This window comes from Prorops nasuta, unplaced genomic scaffold, assembly GCF_024137725.1.
Source record: "Prorops nasuta isolate Cenicafe-Biocafe unplaced genomic scaffold, Cenicafe_Pnas_1.2 PNAS00004, whole genome shotgun sequence".
Lineage (NCBI taxonomy): Eukaryota > Metazoa > Arthropoda > Insecta > Hymenoptera > Bethylidae > Prorops > Prorops nasuta.
In genome coordinates this window covers 5544684-5567890 of record NW_027116801.1, presented here as the reverse complement: position 1 = coordinate 5567890, position 23207 = coordinate 5544684, and the positions used below count along the sequence as shown (strand labels likewise).

Here is a 23207-nt window from a genome sequence, read left to right as displayed (position 1 = left end):
GATTTGCATTTTTGTGGACTTTTTGGAAACGTATGAACATTATCTAGTAAAGTACGTTGGGGGATTTTGCGATTTAATTGTTGTTTCTCAATAATGTTAATATATTTATTTAAACAAAAATTTTTTTTCATTTTTTGTTCATTTTCCTAACGTAACTTAGTAGATAAGCTTCTGGCATTTCCAAAAACCTGTAATAACTTTACAATCCGTCAACAAATGACGACGCTGCATGTGAAATAGTTTTCGCCCTGTAATGTCGGTATACGGATTCCCGTTAAGGTGTGGTGTGCTCTTGGCACTTCTACAAGATTCCCAAAGATCAGAAAATTAATTCGAATCATTTACTAATCGGAAGGGATCTTGTAGAAGTGAGCCCCCCCACCACGACAAGGTGGCACACCGTCGGGGAGGGAGGCGGCGCCGCCTCACCTGAAACAAAAAGAAAACAAAAATATACTTGAAAAAACGAGTATTCAACCCGAAATGTGGAAGGATTTTCAAAGAAAATATTTCCACATTTCAGATTCTAATTAGGAATTTCAAAGACAGACAAAGATATAAATTAATAAAGCATGCTACAAAAAGTGAATGAATAGAGAAACTAACTAAATTGTTACTTCTTTCTAGCTGTTAATTGAAAAGCTTCCTCCTCTCGAGCGTGAATGTTAATTCACACAAAGGTCAACCAGATCATGACTGATACTCTCCTCAGTGACTAATTACCCTTACATTCTTTGTCCCTTGGTGTGGATCCGAGTTGTCACACGAAGAACTACTACGTCGAGGAAACGATTTACACATCAATAAAGATGGACCCCTATTAGGTGAACTTAATGAGCCAACGTCGAGATTCCACAAGGACAAAGTAAGTAAGGGTTGATAGTCGCTGAAGGAGGATCAGCCCGAGCCAGTTGACACTCGAGAGTCCACTTCTCAATAAACACCTGTACATGAATTAACAATGAATGAAAATAATAAGATTAAATTTATCTATCCTTGAAATTATTTAAATAAATGTGGACTTAAGTAAACGGACTGGTAATTAAGCCCTACTCGTTGACAGCCTTGTCCTACAAGAGTCCTTCCTAAAACATAAAATAAATTAAACAAGTATGAGAAATAAAAAAATAAATTATTTGCCAGTACGTCCTCTCCCGATGATGTCCCAATTCCAAGTGAGGGTTTGACTTGGTCCAACCCAGGATGGCAATGGCGCATGATTAGTGTTGGATTTATGTCGATATTGGAAAAATGCGGTCACTATCCATGGCTCTCTCCCGCTCCAACTGAAACAGAAAGAAAACAAAAATAAAATTGAAAAAACGAGTATTCAACCCGAAATGTGGAAGGATTTTCAAGGAAAATATTTCCACATTTCAGATTCTAATTGGGAATTTCAAGGACAGACAAAGATATAAATTAATGAAGCATGCTACAAAAAGTGAATGAACAGAGAAGCTAACGAAATTGTTACTTCTTTCCAGCGGTTAGTTGAGAAGCTTCCTCCTCTCGAGCGTGAATGTTAATTCACACAAAGGTCGACCAGATCACGGCTGATACTCTCCTCAGTGACTAATAACTCTTACTTTCTTTGTCCCTTGGTGTGGATCCGAGTTGTCACACGAAGAACTACTACGTCGAGGAAACGATTTACACATCAATAAAGATGGACCCCTATTAGGTGAACTTAATGAGCCAACGTCGAGATTCCACAAGGACAAAGTAAGTAAGGGTTGATAGTCGCTGAAGGAGGATCAGCCCGAGCCAGTTGACACTCGAGAGTCCACTTCTCAATAAACACCTGTACTTGAATTAACAATGAATGAAAATAATAAGATTAAATTTATCTATCCTTGAAATTATTTAAATAAATGTGGACTTAAGTAAACGGACTGGTAATTAAGCCCTACTCGTTGACAGCCTTGTCCTACAAGAGTCCCTCCTAAAACATAAAATAAATTAAACAAGTATGAGATATAAAAAAATAAATTATTTGCCAGTACGTCCTCTCCCGATGATGTCCCAATTCCAAGTGAGGGTTTGACTTGGTCCAACCCAGGATGGCAATGGCGCATGATTAGTGTTGGATTTATGTCGATATTGGAAAAATGCGGTCACTATCCATGGCTCTCTCCCGCTCCAACTGAAACAGAAAGAAAACAAAAATAAAATTGAAAAAACGAGTATTCAACCCGAAATGTGGAAGGATTTTCAAGGAAAATATTTCCACATTTCAGATTCTAATTGGGAATTTCAAGGACAGACAAAAATAGAAATTAATGAAGCATGCTACAAAAAGTGAATGAACAGAGAAGCTAACGAAATTGTTACTTCTTTCCAGCGGTTAGTTGAGAAGCTTCCTCCTCTCGAGCGTGAATGTTAATTCACACAAAGGTCGACCAGATCACGGCTGATACTCTCCTCAGTGACTAATTACCCTTACATTCTTTGTCCCTTGGTGTGGATCCGAGTTGTCACACGAAGAACTACTACGTCGAGGAAACGATTTACACATCAATAAAGATGGACCCCTATTAGGTGAACTTAATGAGCCAACGTCGAGATTCCACAAGGACAAAGTAAGTAAGGGTTGATAGTCGCTGAAGGAGGATCAGCCCGAGCCAGTTGACACTCGAGAGTCCACTTCTCAATAAACACCTGTACTTGAATTAACAATGAATGAAAATAATAAAATTAAATTTGCCTAATCCTTGAAATTATTTAAATAAATGTGGACTTAAGTAAACGGACAGTGTTTACGTCCAACTCCTTGGTAGCCTTGTCCTATAACAGTCCTTCCTAAAACATAAAATAAATTAAACAAGTATGAGAAATAAAAAAATAAATTATTTGCCAGTACGTCCTCTCCCGATGATGTCCCAATTCCAAGTGAGGGTTTGACTTGGTCCAACCCAGGATGGCAATGGCGCATGATTAGTGTTGGATTTATGTCGATATTGGAAAAATGCGGTCACTATCCATGGCTCTCTCCCGCTCCAACTGAAACAGAAAGAAAACAAAAATAAAATTGAAAAAACGAGTATTCAACCCGAAATGTGGAAGGATTTTCAAGGAAAATATTTCCACATTTCAGAATCTAATTGGGAATTTCAAGGACAGACAAAGATATAAATTAAAGAAGCATGCTACAAAAAGTGAATGAACAGAGAAGCTAACGAAATTGTTACTTCTTTCCAGCGGTTAGTTGAGAAGCTTCCTCCTCTCGAGCGTGAATGTTAATTCACACAAAGGTCAACCAGATCATGACTGATACTCTCCTCAGTGACTAATTACCCTTACATTCTTTGTCCCTTGGTGTGGATCCGAGTTGTCACACGAAGAACTACTACGTCGAGGAAACGATTTACACATCAATAAAGATGGACCCCTATTAGGTGAACTTAATGAGCCAACGTCGAGAGTCCACAAGGACAAAGTAAGTAAGGGTTGATAGTCGCTGAAGGAGGATCAGCCCGAGCCAGTTGACACTCGAGAGTCCACTTCTCAATAAACACCTGTACTTGAATTAACAATGAATGAAAATAATAAGATTAAACTTATCTATCCTTGAAATTATTTAAATAAATGTGGACTTAAGTAAACGGACTGGTAATTAAGCCCTACTCGTTGACAGCCTTGTCCTACAAGAGTCCCTCCTAAAACATAAAATAAATTAAACAAGTATGAGATATAAAAAAATAAATTATTTGCCAGTACGTCCTCTCCCGATGATGTCCCAATTCCAAGTGAGGGTTTGACTTGGTCCAACCCAGGATGGCAATGGCGCATGATTAGTGTTGGATTTATGTCGATATTGGAAAAATGCGGTCACTATCCATGGCTCTCTCCCGCTCCAACTGAAACAGAAAGAAAACAAAAATAAAATTGAAAAAACGAGTATTCAACCCGAAATGTGGAAGGATTTTCAAGGAAAATATTTCCACATTTCAGATTCTAATTGGGAATTTCAAGGACAGACAAAGATATAAATTAATGAAGCATGCTACAAAAAGTGAATGAACAGAGAAGCTAACGAAATTGTTACTTCTTTCCAGCGGTTAGTTGAGAAGCTTCCTCCTCTCGAGCGTGAATGTTAATTCACACAAAGGTCGACCAGATCACGGCTGATACTCTCCTCAGTGACTAATAACTCTTACTTTCTTTGTCCCTTGGTGTGGATCCGAGTTGTCACACGAAGAACTACTACGTCGAGGAAACGATTTACACATCAATAAAGATGGACCCCTATTAGGTGAACTTAATGAGCCAACATCGAGAGTCCACAAGGACAAAGTAAGTAAGGGTTGATAGTCACTGAAGGAGGATCAGCCCGAGCCAGTTGACACTCGAGAGTCCACCTCTCAATAAACACCTGTAATTGAATTAACAATGAATGAAAATAATAAGATTAAACTTATCTATCCTTGAAATTATTTAAATAAATGTGGACTTAAGTAAACGGACTGGTAATTAAGCCCTACTCGTTGACAGCCTTGTCCTACAAGAGTCCCTCCTAAAACATAAAATAAATTAAACAAGTATGAGATATAAAAAAATAAATTATTTGCCAGTACGTCCTCTCCCGATGATGTCCCAATTCCAAGTGAGGGTTTGACTTGGTCCAACCCAGGATGGCAATGGCGCATGATTAGTGTTGGATTTATGTCGATATTGGAAAAATGCGGTCACTATCCATGGCTCTCTCCCGCTCCAACTGAAACAGAAAGAAAACAAAAATAAAATTGAAAAAACGAGTATTCAACCCGAAATGTGGAAGGATTTTCAAGGAAAATATTTCCACATTTCAGATTCTAATTGGGAATTTCAAGGACAGACAAAGATATAAATTAATGAAGCATGCTACAAAAAGTGAATGAACAGAGAAGCTAACGAAATTGTTACTTCTTTCCAGCGGTTAGTTGAGAAGCTTCCTCCTCTCGAGCGTGAATGTTAATTCACACAAAGGTCGACCAGATCACGGCTGATACTCTCCTCAGTGACTAATAACTCTTACTTTCTTTGTCCCTTGGTGTGGATCCGAGTTGTCACACGAAGAACTACTACGTCGAGGAAACGATTTACACATCAATAAAGATGGACCCCTATTAGGTGAACTTAATGAGCCAACATCGAGAGTCCACAAGGACAAAGTAAGTAAGGGTTGATAGTCACTGAAGGAGGATCAGCCCGAGCCAGTTGACACTCGAGAGTCCACCTCTCAATAAACACCTGTAATTGAATTAACAATGAATGAAAGTAATAAAAATAAATTTGCCTATCCTTGAAATTATTTAAATAAATGTGGACTTAAGTAAACGGAGAGTGTTTACTTCCTACTCCTTGGTAGCCTTGTCCTATAAGCGTCCTTTCTAAATCATAAAATAAATTAAACAAGTATGAGAAATAAGAAAAGAATGTATTTGCCTGTACGTCTTCCTCCAATGACGGCTCGATTCCGAATGATGGTTTGACTCACTCCAACCCAGGGTGGCAATGGCGCATGATTGGTGTCGATTCGTTATAGGGTTTATATCGTTATTTGATACGGGGTCACTATCCATGGTCCTCTAGCGCTCGACCTGAAACAAACAAAAAAATTAGAATAAATTAGGAAAAAAAACGAGAATTCAACCCGAAATGTGGAAGGATTTTCAAGGAAAATATTCCCACATTTCAGATTCTAATTAGAAATTTCAAGGACAGACAAAGATATAAATTAATAAAGCATGCTACAAAAAGTGAATGAAAACAGAAGCTAACGAAACTGTTACTTCTTTCCAGCGGTTAATTGAAAAGCTTCCTCCTCTCGAGCGTGAATGTTAATTCACACAAAGGTCAACCAGATCATGACTGATACTCTCCTCAGTGACTAATTACCCTTACATTCTTTGTCCCTTGGTGTGGATCCGAGTTGTCACACGAAGAACTACTACGTCGAGGAAACGATTTACACATCAATAAAGATGGACCCCTATCAGGTGAACTTAATGAGCCAACGTCGAGATTCCACAAGGACAAAGTAAGTAAGGGTTGATAGTCGCTGAAGGAGGATCAGCCCGAGCCAGTTGACACTCGAGAGTCCACTTCTCAATAAACACCTGTACTTGAATTAACAATGAATGATAATAATAAGATTAAATTGATCTATCCTTGAAATTATTTAAATAAATTTGGACTTAAGTAAACGGACAGGTAATTAAGCCTTACTCGTTGACAGCCTTGCCCTATACTTGTCCCTCTTAAAACTTAAAAAAATTAAGCAAGTATGAAAAGTAGAAAAATAATTAGGATATTTGTCAGTACGTCCTCCTCTGATGATGGTTTGACTCCAAATAATGGTTTGTCTTTCTCCAACTGATGGAGAAAAGGGTACAGGGTTGGTATGAATTCCATATCGAATATATATCGATATTGGACAGTTTTGCCACTAGGAATAGTCCTCTTCCACTCCACCTGAAAATAAGAAATGTTAATAAAATTTGAAAAAACGAGTATTTAACCTGAAATATGGAAGGTTTTTCAAACAAAATATTTCCATATTTCATTTTATAATTTGGAATTTCAAGAATTGGCAAAAATGGTATTTAATACGAAGATTCTACCAAAAACATACGATTATAAAAAAAAGGGAAAATGGTATTTGATTCTAGTTATTAATTGAGATGCATCTTTCTCTCGAGAGAGTGAACGTTAATTCAATTAAGATGTGCCTTTATTAGTTGAACTGGACATGTGGGAAGATAGAATCTCAGTGGAAAATGAAGTTGAGGTGATTCCCTTTATTTTAAAAGGAATTAAGAAACCTGAAAATGATACCCTACCTAATACTGAAAACTATAATGACTATCTAATTCACAAAGCTAAAGAGCCTACATATAACGCCAATCTAAACCTAATGAAAAACAGAAAATACGCGCAAAATAGAAATAGACGATACGGAGGATCTGAAAAACATTAAAAACAAAACAAGAAATGATTTTAACCGAAGAATGGCCAACTGTAACCTACTGATAGGTTTTTGGTCATTCTTTAGTTAATAAAAAAAATTTCCACGGTTTTACCCGTGGGACTCACTCATTCAGCGAATTCCCAGCCATAAATCATACATATTCTGGATAATACCGAAGATGGGAATGGTGATGTTGATGGCGATGATAATGGCGTTTATGATGACGATGGAGATGAGGACGCTGACGTTATGCACTCGCGAAAAAATGATTTTTAAACGGCACTGCGCGAATTCTTTTTAAGGTACACTTCTCGCGACAACCGCACTACGCGACGAGTACTTCACGACTGACACTACGAGACTCGGATTATTCAAAAGGCACTACGCGACGCGATTTCTTTTTAACGTACACTACCGGGATAACCGCACTACGCGACGAGCAGTTCACGACTGTCACTACAAATTCTAATTTATAAATCAGCAGTGCGCTACGCGATTTCTTTTTAACGTACACTACGCAGGAGAACCGCACTACGCGACGAGCACTTCACAACTGACACTACAGACTCGGATTCTTAAATCAGCAGTGCGCTAAGCGATTTCTTTTTAACGAACACTACCGGGACAACCGCACTACGCGACGAGCAGTTCACGACAGACACTACAGACTCAGATTTTTAAAGCAGCTTTGCGCTACGCGATTTCTTTCTAACGAACACTACGCGAGAGAACCGCACTACGCGACGAGCACTTCACAACTGACACTTCGAGACTTGGATTTTTAATGTAACAGTGCGCTACGCGATTTCTTTTTAACGTACACTAAGCAGGAGAACTGCATTACGCGACGAGCACTTTACGACTGACACTAAAAGACTCGGATTTTTCAAACTGCACTGCGCGACGCGATTTGTCTTTAACGTATACTACGCGGGACAACCGCACTCCGCGACGAACACTTATCGACTGACACTACGAAACTCGGATTATTCAAAAGGCACTACGCGACGCGATTTCTTTTTAAAGAACACTACCGGGACAAGCGCACTACGCGACGAGCAGTTCACGACAGACACTACAGACTCAGATTTTTAAAGCAGCTGTGCGCTACGCGATTTCTTTTTAACGAACACTACGCGAGAGAACCGCACTACGCGACGAGCACTTCACAACTGACACTTCGAGACTCGTAATTTTAAATCAGCAGTGCGCTACGCGATTTCTTTTTAACGTACACTACGCAGGAGAACCGCACTACGCGACGAGCAGTTCACGACTGACACTACAGACTCGGATTTTTAAAGCAGCTGTGCGCTACGCGATTTCTTTTTAACGAACACTACGCGAGAGAACCGCACTACGCGACGAGCACTTCACAACTGACACTTCGAGACTCGTAATTTTAAATCAGCAGTGCGCTACGCGATTTCTTTTTAACGTACACTACGCAGGAGAACCGCACTACGCGACGAGCAGTTCACGACTGACACTACAGACTCGGATTTTTAAAGCAGCTGTGCGCTACGCGATTTCTTCTTAACGTACACTAAGCAGGAGAACCGTACTACGCGACGAGCAGTTCACAACTGTCATTACAAATTCTGATTTTTAAATCAGCAGTGCACTACGCGATTTCTTTTTAACGTACACTACGCAGGAGAACTGCACTACGCGACGAGCACTTCACGACTGACACTAAAAGACTCGGATTTTTCAAACTGCACTGCGCGACGCGATTTGTCTTTAACGTATACTACGCGGGACAACCGCACTCCGCGACGAACACTTATCGACTGACACTAAGATACTCGGATTATTCAAAAGGCACTACGCGACGCGATTTTTTTTAACGTGTCCTATGCGGGACAAACGCACTCCGCGACAAGCACTTATCGACTGACACTACGAAACTCGGATTATTCAAAAGGCACTACGCGACGCGATTTCTTTTTAACGAACACTACCGGGACAACCGCACTACGCGACGAGCAGTTCACGACAGACACTACAGACTCGGATTTTTAAAGAAGCTGTGCGCTACGCGATTTCTTTCTAACGAACACTACGCGAGAGAACCGCACTACGCGACGAGCACTTCACAACTGACACTTCGAGACTCGTAATTTTAAATCAGCAGTGCGCTACGCGATTTCTTTTTAACGAACACTACCGGGACAACCGCACTACGCGACGAGCAGTTCACGACTGACACTACAGACTCGGATTTTTAAAGCAGCTGTGCGCTACGCGATTTCTTTTTAACGTACACTAAGCAGGAGAACCGCACTACGCGACGAGTAGTTCACAACTGTCATTACAAATTCTGATTTTTAAATCAGCAGTGCACTACGCGATTTCTTTTTAACGTACACTACGCAGGAGAACTGCACTACGCGACGAACACTTCACGACTGCCACTAAAAGACTCGGATTTTTCAAACTGCACTGCGCGACGCGATTTGTCTTTAACGTATACTACGCGGGACAACCGCACTCCGCGACGAACACTTATCGAATGACACTACGAAACTCGGATTATTCAAAAGGCACTACGCGACGCGATTTCTTTTTAACGTACAGTACCGGGACAACCGCACTACGCGACGAGCAGTTCACGACTGACACTACAGACTCGGATTTTTAAAGCAGCTGTGCGCTACGCGATTTCTTTCTAACGAACACTACGCGAGAGAACCGCACTACGCGACGAGCACTTCACAACTGACACTTCGAGACTCGTAATTTTAAATCAGCAGTGCGCTACGCGATTTCTTTTTAACGAACACTACCGGGACAACCGCACTACGCGACGAGCAGTTCACGACTGACACTACAGACTCGGATTTTTAAAGCAGCTGTGCGCTACGCGATTTCTTTTTAACGTACACTAAGCAGGAGAACCGCACTACGCGACGAGTAGTTCACAACTGTCATTACAAATTCTGATTTTTAAATCAGCAGTGCACTACGCGATTTCTTTTTAACGTACACTACGCAGGAGAACTGCACTACGCGACGAGCACTTCACGACTGCCACTAAAAGACTCGGATTTTTCAAACTGCACTGCGCGACGCGATTTGTCTTTAACGTATACTACGCGGGACAACCGCACTCCGCGACGAACACTTATCGACTGACACTACGAAACTCGGATTATTCAAAAGGCACTACGCGACGCGATTTCTTTTTAACGTACAGTACCGGGACAACCGCACTACGCGACGAGCAGTTCACGACTGACACTACAGACTCGGATTTTTAAAGTAGCAGTGCGCTACGCGATTTCTTTTAAACGTACACTACGCGGGAGAACCGCACTACGCGACGAACACTTATCGACTGACACTTCGAAACTCGGATTTTTTAAACGGCACTGCGCGACGCGAATTTTATTTCAACGTATACTACGCGGGACAACCGCACTGCGCGCCGAACACTTATCGATTGACACTTCGAAACTCGGATTTTTCAAACGGCACTGCGCGAAGCGAATTATATTTTAACGTATACTACACGGGACAACCGCATTCCGCGACGAGCACTTAGCGACTGAAACCACGAAACTCGGATTTTTCAAATGGCACTGCTCGGCGCGATTTTTATTTCAACGTATAATACGCGGGACAACTGCATTCCGCGACGAACACTTATCGACTGACACTTCGAAACTCGGATTTTTTAAACGGCACTGCGCGACGCGAATTTTATTTCAACGTATACTACGCGGGACAACCGCACTGCGCGCCGAACACTTATCGATTGACACTTCGAAACTCGGATTTTTCAAACGGCACTGCGCGAAGCGAATTATATTTTAACGTATACTACACGGGACAACCGCATTCCGCGACGAGCACTTAGCGACTGAAACCACGAAACTCGGATTTTTCAAATGGCACTGCTCGGCGCGATTTTTATTTCAACGTATAATACGCGGGAGAACCGCACTACGCGACGAACACTTATCGACTGACACTTCGAAACTCGGATTTTTTAAACGGCACTGCGCGACGCGAATTTTATTTCAACGTATACTACGCGGGACAACCGCACTGCGCGCCGAACACTTATCGATTGACACTTCGAAACTCGGATTTTTCAAACGGCACTGCGCGAAGCGAATTATATTTTAACGTATACTACACGGGACAACCGCATTCCGCGACGAGCACTTAGCGACTGAAACCACGAAACTCGGATTTTTCAAATGGCACTGCTCGGCGCGATTTTTATTTCAACGTATAATACGCGGGACAACTGCATTCCGCGACGAACACTTATCGACTGACACTTCGAAACTCGGATTTTTCAAACGGCACTGCGCGAGGAGAATTTTATTTTAACGTATACTACTCGGGACAACCGCATTCCGCGACGAGCACTTATCGACTGACACTACGAAACTCGGATTATTCAAAAGGCACTACGCGACGCGATTTCTTTTTAACGTACACTACGCGGGAGAACCACACTACGCGACGAGCACTTCACGACTGACACAACGAGACTCGGATTATTCAAACGGTATGCGCGACGCGAATTTTATTTCAATGTATACTACGCGGGACAACCGCACTCTGCGACGAACACTTATCGACTGACACTTCGAAACTCGGATTTTTCAAACGGCACTGCGCGAAGCGAATTTTATTTTAACGTATACTACACGGGACAACCGCATTCCGCGACGAGCACTTAGCGACTGAAACTACGAAACTCGGATTTTTCAAATGGCACTGCTCGGCGCGATTTTTATTTCAACGTATAATACGCGGGACAACTGCATTCCGCGACGAACACTTATCGACTGACACTTCGAAACTCGGATTTTTCAAACGGCACTGCGCGAGGAGAATTTTATTTTAACGTATACTACTCGGGACAACCGCATTCCGCGACGAGCACTTATCGAATGACACTACGAAACTAGGATTTTACAAACGGTATGCGCGACGCGAATTTTATTTCAACGTATACTACGCGGGACAACCGCACCCCGCGATGAACAATTATCGACTGACACTACGAAACTCGGATTTTTCAAACAGCACTGCTCGGCGCGATTTTTATTTCAACATATAATACGCGGGACAACCGCATTCCGCGACGAACACTTATCGACTGACACTTCGAAACTCGGATTTTTCAAACGGCACTGCGCGACGCGAATTTTATTTCAACGTATACTACGCGGGACAACCGCACTGCGCGACGAACACTTATCGATTGACACTTCGAAACTCGGATTTTTCAAACGGCATTTCGTAACGCGAGTTTTATTTTAAGGTATACTACTCTGGAAAACCGCACTCCACGACGAGCACTTATCGACTGACACTACGAGACTCGGATTTTTCAAACGACACTCCTCGACGTGACATTTTTAAACGCGCTCTCTCACTCTTTAGTGAAGTCGCTAACCGTAACAGAAATAAATTTTTGCATGTAATTTTATAGAGTTAATTTTAATTTATTTAACTTTAATATAATTAAAGTAAAACTGGCAGGCTTTAACAATCTTTGAGGCTTCTGTCTTTATTTGCTGCAGCACTCACACACACATACACAATAGACACGCTCTGCACTGACTGTAGTCACAAATTTTCTATTTATTACGCGAATTATACACAGATAAAAGCTTTTATTTTCATCACACACTGCATTCATTACTATATATTCTATTAAAATATCCCAACTGCATTACTTAAATTTCCCTCTTGACATAATTAAATATGCGGAAATTATATAGAAAAGTTAAGTTTAATTTTTAAACAATTTATCATCACCAATGCCGAATACTTATAATTGCACAACACTATTAAAAAATTTTAACCAGAATTTTAAATTTATTTAGAAATTAATAATAATTAATAAAATCTTAAATAAATTTAAATTGTTTGTATAAAAATAATAAAAGCTAATTCAATTTATTTAAATTTTATAAAACGCGGCACAATTTTATTAATATTATAAAATAAATAGCTCATATGTGATGAAAATAAAACATTAAATTATTTTTAATCGCGACTAATTTAAACTAAATGTCAGTACTCAGTGGTTACGAAAAACTACAACGCGGGATCCACTGACGACCGATACGCGGATAATTGATAACTGAGTTGATGTACCCGCTACGCGAGAGGGCTATGCGGAACAGGTATCGCTTATTGTGGGCGGGTTAATTAGCAATCGCACCTGATTGGTTGCAATTTGAGATATTCCGCAAATCAGTTGCGACTGCTATCGGTATGAGTAGGATCTCTTTCACCAACTTTTATAATGATTATTTTGCCAAGTACGGATTGACCATTTTTTTCGAAAATACTTATGCTAATACATTGCAATGTTAACAATTTTATATCATATGGCAAATTTAGCGTTTTAAAAGCCAGTGAAAAAGAATCTTAACGAGTAGTACCTGTCCCGGATGGTATTTTTTTGAAGCGCGAGTTTCAGTTTATCTATCAAATTTCCGCGTATGAGTTGTCAGTAAATCGCGCTGTTTCTTTTTATAATCACTGACATTTATTTCGCATTAGTCGCGATTAAAAATAATGTAGTGTTTTATTTTCATCAAATACGTGCTATTTTATTATTATGTTAATAAAATTTTACCGCTCTTTAATAAATCTATGTAAATTTAATTAAAATAAATTATTTTGTTACAGTTTAATTAATTTTAAGTAAATTTTCATTCATTATTATTGATTTTATATAATACAATAATTTAATGGAATACTGTATGTGATGAAAATAAAAGCTTTCATTTGTAAAAAAAGTGTAATAATTAGAAAACTCGTAAAAATTATCAGTGTGCAGCACACGCGTGTGCGTGTTTAGTGCTTGCACGATTAAAAGTAGAAGACTCAAGGACTCTCTTAACCCATAATTCTCATCATTTTATTTTGAAGTTAAATGAACTATAAAATGAACTCACTACAGTTTAATAAAATAATATTTGTTATACATTAGACGATCTTATTCTAAAATGAATGCGCGTTTAAAAATTCCACGCCGTGTAGTGACATTTAAAAATAATTCTTTTGTAAGTGAATATCGTCATTATATATACTGTTTTGCAATTAATTTACAATAAAAAATGTAGTTAATAAATATTTTAAGACATCTGCATGTTATAATAAATGATGTTCTGTTAAACAAATGTCTGCATTTATACTATTTATAGTTCCCGCTTACATCTGACGTGTATAACGAAATTTACCGAGCTCAGGCGAAGTTTTTTATACGTTTTTTTAATAGTGTATAGACACTGTGGAAAATTGATCGCCGTCTTTGAAATTCGTAGAGAAAGTACGAAGTGAAGTTAACTGAAAGGTCGCCGAATCAATTTCCTATGGTGTATGTAGTGCACACTGCACAGTGGGAATTCAGTGGAAAATTGAATCGTGTGTGGTTCAGCTAGCTTCACTCTGTAATTTAACATGGAAAATGATTACTATACACTATAGCTGAAAGCACACACGATTCAATTTATAGTTGTAGTATATACATACGAACGAAGCAAACGAGTGAGTTAGGTGCGCGAAGTAAAAGCGCTGGTCTTTTTAATGCGATTCCTAAAAGCATCGAAAAATTATGGGAAAGACATACCTGGCGATTACTATACAATGACAATTATGTTTGTCTTATTTCAACTAATTGCACTAGTTCAATAGTGCAGCGAAGAAAAACAGACCTTTTGAGTGCCAGCTGCTCGGCAGTGGGCTGCTGCCGGTTGCTCGGCTGCTGCCGGCTGTATAGGCCGTGTTCCAAAATTCACGACCAGTAGTCAGGTCTCACTGAGTGGTAGTGGCTGCGTTCGTTTATTAACTGCGAGTACTAAAACTCTACAATGTATGTCACGTAAAATATAGGTTTTCAGTACTGGCAGTGGCCCCGTTCCGCTATTGACTGCGAGTACTGAAAAGCTATATTTAATGTCACGCAAACTATAGATTACTAGTACTCACAGTAAATAACGGAATGCGCCCAGTACATAAACGAACGCAGCTAGTACTGTGGAAGTGTGGACTGTGGAGTGTGGACTAGTGCGGACTTCCGTCCGTTATATCTTTGTCAAGAAAGAATGAAGCAATTGAAAGAATTTAAGACAGAAGGGTTGCTTTCCAGTTAGCCTGACAATCGACACAGTCAGACACAATCAAACACAAATGGTATATTGTAGGTCTCACAAACTATGTATTTGTGTCTGATTGTGTCAATTTTCAGACTAATTGAAAAGCAACCAAAGGTATTCGCAGTATTGTGGCAGTGAATTCTGGAACACGGCCAAAATATACTATTCTACGTGTGTATGTTTACAAACGTTTCTGAAATTTTCGTCTTAAAATCAGTAATTAATACATGCAAAACATGGTATACTTACATTTTCCATCAAATTTGACGGAAGAAGAACTGATGCTACAAGCAAAATATAAACAGCTGAAACGAAAAGTACAGTAAAATTAAATTTTAATTCTTATAGGTTATTTGTACCAAAAAATTCTGTTTATTTTCCTTTACATTTGTATACTATCATTTATTTCTTGAAAATCTTTTACAGAAAAAAGCATTGCAAGTTCTAAAAGCTCCTAAACAAGAAAATGAACGCGTACAGCAAACTCCAAAAAGACCGACAGAAGCAAGAGATGCTCGGGAAGTAGCCAAAAAATTGATAAAATCTGGTGTAATTACAGCACCTAAAACGCCAAAGAGGCCGGAACAATCTTTCAAAAGACCTAGAGGTTTGGAAAGAAAACTAAATAGTACAGAAAAGACAGTATGTTCTTACCAACCATTTTCTGCTACTCAAATGGAAGAGGAAGAGGTTGAAACTGTCAGGCCAAGGGTTAAGGATTTATATGACAGTTTTGTTAGTGCAATAGATACGGAAGATAAACCTGCATCTGAAAAGCAATTACCGCTTAAAACAGATGCTAAGCCTAAGGCTGGGAATACCATATTTGTATGTGGGTACAAAGTAACAGAAGATTTTCTTAAAAAGCATTTTCAAAGCTTTGGAAATATTATCAATATTTCTATGGAAGCAGAAAAGAAGTAAGCATAAATAGTTTGTATAAAATTTAATGAATGCATTGGATGTTTATTAACAAATTATTTCTTTATAGTCGTGGATTCATAACATTTGACAAGTCTGATGCAGCTGAAAGAGCAATAAATGATATGGATGGTAGCATGGTCTCATCAACTCAGCTCAAGGTATCATTAGCTAGGAGGCAGCCTGTGATAGAGCCTGTAACTGATGCTACAACTTCTACCATGTGGTCTCCAATTGCTGCAAATTATTCTCAAAAAAGTGCACATAAAGATAAGCGTGAGCTTAAAGTCTACGAGGAAGACTTATTCCAATAAAATGTTGTATTGAAATTTCTGTTTTTTATAAAAAAGTGGTCCTTTATATTGAAATGTAGTATATAAGTGTATATATAATTGTTATTTAAAAGACTTACCTGTATTAAAAATGTAATAGGACTGATTGAATAATTCTGATGGATTGTGGATTAAAGATATTATATCTATTTGCTTATTCTGTATAAAAACAATATAATTTACTAATTGCGAGTACGCGAAAAAAAAGAGAATATTTATTTCCAAACTGGATGACTCTATATAAAAGAAGAAACACCTTTAAAGTAGATTGCATTATGTATTTTCATCTATTACCTATTAATACGAGAAATAATCAAATTCATACCATACCAAGTCGTTTCCTCACTGAATCGTAATGTCGAGTGTGATAAGACGATTTATGTTAAATGTTTTTATATTATTGTCGGAGGTGGGGAAAATAGTATATGCATAGAGTTACCAAGAATGAGACTGTGAGAAACAAGTATTATTTTACAAAACAATATTGATGAATAATAATTTGGACAATTGTTGAGGTATGTTTACATTGCACACCTTCACGATCCGTAAACATTAAAGGATTTGCAATGATTCACGGCAAGATGACCATCAAACTCATGCATCTCGACGTACGTACAACTCTTGATAATTTTTATCAATTACTCTAGTTAATAATTCGAAAATATCACGTTTTTTATTGTCTCTTAAGATTGGCATATATATATATTAACATGATATGATCCATGAACGTGCGAGGTTAAGGATTTTAAAAATTATCATTGAGGTGGGTTAAAATAGTCCCAGTGGTAATAATAATTAACAGTTCTTGGACTTCCGAAGCAAATGATTAGCATGCCCGCAATAAGGAGCAGTAGGGCACACAGAACGATTTCGACTTCTCTAATTTTCTCTCTTGACTCTTCGCACTCTAACCTAGAACTGACGTATCCTAGAAAATGCCTCATTGCCTTCGTACCAGTGACTCGAAGGGCACGAAGGAGCTGCTGCGTAGAGTCCGTTATACTAGGCTCTTGGACTATACTTGAAGGTGCAGTCAATGATAGAAAATGAGGCGGAATTTGTGATGCAGGGAAGGCAATGAAGTGTGTACCACCAGCTGGGAGGCTGATAGACGTCGCATCCGAGGGTCTGGATTCTATTGGTTTTTCGGATGATTGGATTTCATGAGTGTAAGAGATGACTGCCCGTTGTGGCTTGACTTCTGTGGAGTGACTGAATTGTGTATTGTCGTCTGGAGTGTCCGGTGTTACCGATATTACCGGTGGGAGCTGCCTGACCGGCGAGGCTGTTTGTCTTACATGCCTGCTAGGTGAATTAGACCTGGACCTGGACTCTGAGCTTCTGTTACTCATCTTTTCACCGTCTCTCCTGGATATATCGACTCGTTCGCTCTCTAAAATCGGCGAAATGGCTTTCGAGTCTGTCACAGTCAACGAATGCTCCACCATTTGGGCCTCCATCACTGGAAATTGACTCAAAGTTGCTTCGGATATCGGGTAAATGGCTTGGATAGGTTTTACATCGTGGTCTGAAGGAGATATCGGACTCACGGTTAATGAAGGCTGCGACGCGATATCCAACGTCGCTTTTCTCGCATCTTCCTCGGTCGGTACCAGCTGCTCGACAGACTCTGATTCATTATTTTCCTCCAGATCCACATTCTTCGCTTCTTCTTTCTTTTCGCTTCTTTCCGCTTTTAAACTCTCTCCTTTAATCTTTTCACCTTCCTCCACAGATTTTGGCACAGGATCTTCGACACTTTTCATTCGTTCACTATCTTCGCGAGTCGTGGATGTTTCCTTCTCTTCCGGGACAGACCTCTCGTGTGGCGTCGTTGGATTTTCCAAATGACTTCTAATGGCTATCAACTCTCTCAGTAAAGAAGTAGAGAGCGCAGTCTCGACTGTGCTTCCTACAGCCCGTAATTCGGAAGTCGCGATTATCATTGCGTCTACCTCAGAAGCAGTAATTTTGTGAGCATCCAACTGAGACACGCTGAGTCTATCTACTTTAAGGTCCCCAACTTCAAGACTGGCAATTCTCAGTGGTTCGTCGGATTGAAGAGTAGAAAAGTATCTGTGACGTGATTCCTCGGGAGTCGCGGTTTCTCTGTCGTGCTCGGTCATTTTTTCCCTAGTTTCTTTGTTAATGGGTGAAGGTGTCCTCTCGAAGGACCCTTCCCTCGATGAATCCGAGTCTTCGTGCCCGCGCAAAAATTGGTTTGTTGGTAGAGGCGGTATAGGTGGTGTGCTTAAGGAACTCGGGGTAGGAATTCTTTCTTGGGATATGAAAATTTGCGATCCGGATCTGGATGGACTCATGATTAATTTTCCTTGGGTGACTTCCTCTTCTATGACCACATCATCCGGTAGTGGGTCCGTCTGGGTTGCGGTGGCCACTTCTATCACTGGCAGAGGTGGTTCCTCCGACTTCTCCTTACGGCTTCTCGGAGGCCTAGGTGGCGCTGGCAAAGGACGCCTTTGAATTTTGTGCATAACTTCTCCACTCCTCAGATCCTTCAGCTCTCCATCGTCAGGAGCTATTTGAGCGTAGGACGATTGTAGTTCCATAGAATCGGGGAACAAAATATTTTCTTCTCTCGATCTTACCGGACCAAGAGTACTATAGGCACGTATAGGTCTCTTTGGTGTTTTTTGCCTCGGAGTAGTGGAGAACTTCTTGCGTCTTCTTAGCGGGGGGGATGGCCTTCGTGCCTTCTCCACTTTGTCCACAATCGCGTATCCCGCTGGATCCTGAGATAATTCGCGAGCATCCAACGGGATGTCTTCGATGAATTCCGCTTCGGGTAAGGATTCCGCTCCGCGTGACGTTCGATCCTCATCCGGAGGCATGGAAACGGTTCGTGATCTGGAGCGTCTCTTAGGCGGAGCTGGCTCGGGATTATCTTGATCCTCGTCAGCGAATAGCGAGACGTTTCTCTCTAGATCCTTCGCTTCCTCTTCAATCATCAGATCATCCTTCAACTGCGCGTCCAGTCCATTCTCCAGAACTACCTGGGACGTTCGAAGATCCGTCTTACTCTTATTTTTAGAACGTTTCTTTCTTACAGGTGCAGCTGGTGGGACCGAGATCACCGTAGCAGCGATTGGCGTTTCGGAACTTACATTTTCAAGCACGATTACATCCTTCGATCGAGACTGGCTTCTTAAAGACGCACTAGACTTCCTGCGCACAGGTTTTACCACGATCATGTCGTCCAGTGGTTCTTCCGAGTGTTCCCTTTGTTTCACTTCAGCTTGGTAAATAATTCTGTGTCTCGATCCGTTGGTTTCCTCGGATGGTGCATCGGCAGAGTCCACGCTAGGACGACTCGTCACTCTCTCCCTTTTCGGTCTAACCGGAACCAGGGCGTCGTAGGACTCTACGGAACCTTCCCTGCGTTTCCTCAGAATTCTTTTCCTAGCTGGACGTTCCGGTGGACCAGTGACGACACTCTCGTCGGCGAACGACGACTCGGCCATCAAAGCCTGCCTGATCTCGGTTGCCAAATAACTTCGGATGTTTATTTTGTCCTCGCTGATGTCTTTTTCTTTGATGAAGAACTCGTCAAAGTCCACTTCCTCCACGTAGCCAAGCCTACGTCTGTCTACAGAACTACCACTGGACTGTTGTATCTCTTTGTCAGAATGAAACGAAGACTGAGCCTCCTCGTCCTCTTCGTACTCCAACTCCTCGTATTGACCTTTTTGTTTGTCGAATCTTCTGGGATCCACGGATGGAAATGAGCCTTCGTACCTGTCCAGTACCGGTCCTCTGACCACCTGATCGCTCATGGACCTTTGCATGGGTCTGATTACAACTTGGGCTGCCAAAATCTCATCTGACTCCCACTCACCTTTTTCCGGTGATAATTTTCCTTTAGTCCGTCTATACTGGTCTCTTCTGTATCGATGATCGTAAGAGTCTTCTTGCTTGGACTCATCCTCGGACCTCGAGGGCACTTGTCTCTCGGATGTCTCTGCGGAATCAGGCTCGTACTCCATATACCTAATGTCTTCTTCTATTTCTCTAGGATCTTCTCTAGGCGTATCCGACTTTGCCCAAGGGAAGTTTCTGGTAGCAACGATCACTTCCTCCTCCATCCTGATAGACAATCGTGGCTCCTCCAGGGACGGGTGTCTCCAAGGATGGACCCTTTCAGCTGGCACACTGTCTTCATCCCCGATACCAGCAGTTCCAGCAAAACGCTCGGACCATCTAGCAGTGAGGGACTTCCGTTTACCAGTCCGTGGCAAAGTTGCACTTTCGGCCGATTGAGCACGAGAGTCCTTTGGCGAGGACGTCGCATACTCCTTGCTGCTCTTGGACTTTCTACTGAATATACGAGGAACCGTGGCAAAATCAAATATGTTCCCACGAGATCCCGCCGTTGACTCCGTTGACCTCTGCCTTTGTTGCTCCTTCAAAGGTGGCTTCTTATGAGAGGTCAATGAACTCGGCAGTTTCAGATTGGGCTTTTTCAAGTGGAATTTCGGTGCTTCCGGTAGATGCAGCTTCGAGCGGTCCGGCAAGTGGAATTTCGGTCTCGCCGGTAAGTGAAACTTGTCGAATTTTGGTCTTTCTGGCAGGGATGACCTTATCCTATCCATTCTAGTAGGCTTTTTCTCAGTTTTAGGCTTATCGGATTTTCCGCTACTGGTCGATCTGGGTTTCTCTGCTTTCCTACGCTTCTCGAATGAAAATTTCGGTGGATGCAGTCCCTGGAAACGCGAGCGCAGTTTCACTGCCTGACTTCGAATTCTCTGAGGCAAACCACGGGCTCCGCGCTGGAGGGGTAGTTCCTCCAGCATCGTCGAGTCTACCTGTGACACATGAAAATTTTCCATGAAATGCCTGTAAAATTATCAACGACGAGTCAGGGGTCTAAAATGAAACAGAGTTGGTTCGCTAGCTATTATTTATTCAACTTGAAGAATTCTGGCGTCGGGCCAACTTCTGACGCAACTCATAGAGTGGCGCATTGGAAATTTTAGTGTCGAGGCGGTGCTCGATTGACGTTATTGGCTAATTAGACATTTTTAATTGACGGCATATGAAATGGAATTTCATTGTCGAATGGATAAAATTAGATGTAAAAATACCTGGCTGGTGTTGAGCTCGCCATCAGTTCTGGACTCGGTGGCTGGCGTTGCCGTGCTGAGGAAACGTTCCTCCACCTGATCCTGAAAGTTCTGAGCCGCGGATTCCTCGGAGGTGTCGCCGGTCTCGACGAGTTCCCGTGCCTCCATGGTGCAATCTTCGATTTTGCCATCGAGGGGTAGCACGATGTCGCCATCGGGTAAAATATCTTCGTTCGACTTAGCGCGTTCATCGTCGCTATCAGCGACGGGCGTTACGTCGGTATCGGTGAATCGCACCACTGGCGCCAATTGCAACTGCCTCGCAGCACCGATCGGCTCGTACTCGTGCTCGCTAAATTCAAAGTCACCTGAGATTTTCCTCATTTTCAATCTTTCATATATACATACAGAAAACACTGTCATTGTTATTCAAAGCCTCCTAATCGTATTTTCTGAAATTCTGAATTTGTACTCAAACACTGGTAATTCAATACATTTCTTAACTCATCTTCCCCAAAATTAAACGCTATTCTAGCCATACATTTTAAACTGGTACAAACATTTTAAATTTTATCCTATAATAAGTAAAGTGGTTTAATTGTAAAGTTTTTTTGATCATACCATAGAATTAGCTTAAAAAAGTAATATAAAATAATTTCATATAGACGACTGTCCACGTGTATTACAACTATTCTTGCACATTTCTTTAAAAACTAATACCTGATGATCGTTGACCGAGCCATAGAACTATTTTTACCTATTCCTAGAAGTTATACTTCCAGGCATGAAGACGACTACATAAAAATTCTAAGAGCGAAGCTATCAGTGAGTGTATAGCATATCGCATATGGGAAATGGAGGAGTTTCTTGGAGGCCAAGAGCTCATTGGCCAATTGTCGAGATGCCAGGCGCCGATTGCGGTGCATTCGCGGACCTGACGCGTCTTTCTCGACAGAGGAGACTCGAGACGACACTACGGGAGCTGACCTAGGTTTCTATCTATAGCCAGCCGAGCAAAACTTAAATAGCTGCGTAACATTCGAATTCACGTAACGTGTACCGAGCAGTTCTACCGAACCATTCAAAAAATACCGATGATTCTGAGCTAAAACACGTGGCGGTTAATCAACATTCCTGGCGGTGCTCCAAATTAATAATGGCGTTGTTGCAAAAGAAGCAGCATCGTAGTTTTAAAAGCTCGAACAATTCCTTATCTCGGAAAGCAGAATATGAAGCAGAGCTTGGAGAAAAGTAGAAAAGGAGATTGTGGAGGTACTGACCTGCATCTTCCGGTGGGCGGACGCATGATCGCCCTGGACGACGGTCTACTGGTGAGAGCACGACGTTCTGGTAAAAGCGAGTCACTCTGGTAGTACTGGCAGCCGCAGCGTACCTCTAGACTGGACGTCGAGGAAGCTCGGGAGGTGCGTCCCCGTAAATCGGACTCCATCCCCACCGGGTGCTCTTCCCCTCGGAGGCCACGTTGGAGCTTCTATCTCCAGTTTGACGCGTCCCTCTTTCACCCCCACCCTCGGCGGAGTCGGCCGAGTCTACCTCGGCGCGAGTTCACCGACGAAGACGAGGCACGAGCTCCTCGACGCGTCCTTCAGCCCACCAAGCACGTCCTTGTCCTCTTTATCTCCTCGCCACGCACATGACGCCTCGCGAATCAACACTGGACTCGCGCGCTAGTTCCCTCTTTCTCTCTTTCCCTTCCACTGCTTTTTTTTTTTTTCGTACAGCTGCACTTGCATCACTTTGCGACGGACCACTGCGCACGCCCCAA

The 23207-nt window shown here is 41.4% G+C and overlaps 2 protein-coding genes across 3 annotated transcripts; one reads left to right on the top strand and one right to left on the bottom strand.

Moving 5' to 3' along the window:
- The first annotated feature begins 15011 nt into the window (after positions 1 to 15011).
- On the top strand, positions 15012 to 16328 carry Nelf-E (negative elongation factor E). The gene is made up of 3 exons (XM_066725648.1): positions 15012 to 15404; positions 15514 to 16007; positions 16079 to 16328. Exons 1-3 carry the CDS (start codon positions 15315 to 15317, stop codon positions 16320 to 16322), a joined length of 828 nt encoding a protein of 275 aa, XP_066581745.1. The 5' UTR covers positions 15012 to 15314; the 3' UTR covers positions 16323 to 16328.
- A 136-nt stretch (positions 16329 to 16464) lies between these two features.
- Positions 16465 to 23123, bottom strand: LOC136772583 (uncharacterized). Of its 2 annotated transcripts, XM_066725647.1 has the most exons (4): positions 22702 to 23123; positions 21443 to 21773; positions 17891 to 21163; positions 17661 to 17802 (listed from the first exon to the last, which is right to left on the bottom strand). In XM_066725647.1, exons 1-4 carry the CDS (start codon positions 22869 to 22871, stop codon positions 17800 to 17802), a joined length of 3777 nt encoding a protein of 1258 aa, XP_066581744.1. In that variant the 5' UTR covers positions 22872 to 23123; the 3' UTR covers positions 17661 to 17799. The 2 variants fall into 2 exon arrangements, with proteins under 2 accessions (XP_066581743.1, XP_066581744.1); XM_066725646.1 differs by having other exon boundaries at positions 16465 to 21163; positions 22702 to 23119.
- Positions 23124 to 23207: the final 84 nt, after the last annotated feature.

Coding starts and splice junctions, on each gene's coding strand:
- Nelf-E (XM_066725648.1), top strand. CDS start 15,315: ATGCAAAACATGGTATACTTACATTTTCCATCAAATTTGACGGAAGAA. Junction 15,405..15,513: donor ATAAACAGCTGAAACGAAAA/GTACAGTAAAAT, acceptor AATCTTTTACAG/AAAAAAGCATTGCAAGTTCT. Junction 16,008..16,078: donor TCTATGGAAGCAGAAAAGAA/GTAAGCATAAAT, acceptor ATTTCTTTATAG/TCGTGGATTCATAACATTTG.
- LOC136772583 (XM_066725646.1), bottom strand. CDS start 22,871: ATGGAGTCCGATTTACGGGGACGCACCTCCCGAGCTTCCTCGACGTCC. Junction 21,774..22,701: donor CCGCCCACCGGAAGATGCAG/GTCAGTACCTCC, acceptor CTTTGAATTTAG/CGAGCACGAGTACGAGCCGA. Junction 21,164..21,442: donor GCGAGCTCAACACCAGCCAG/GTATTTTTACAT, acceptor CATGTGTCACAG/GTAGACTCGACGATGCTGGA.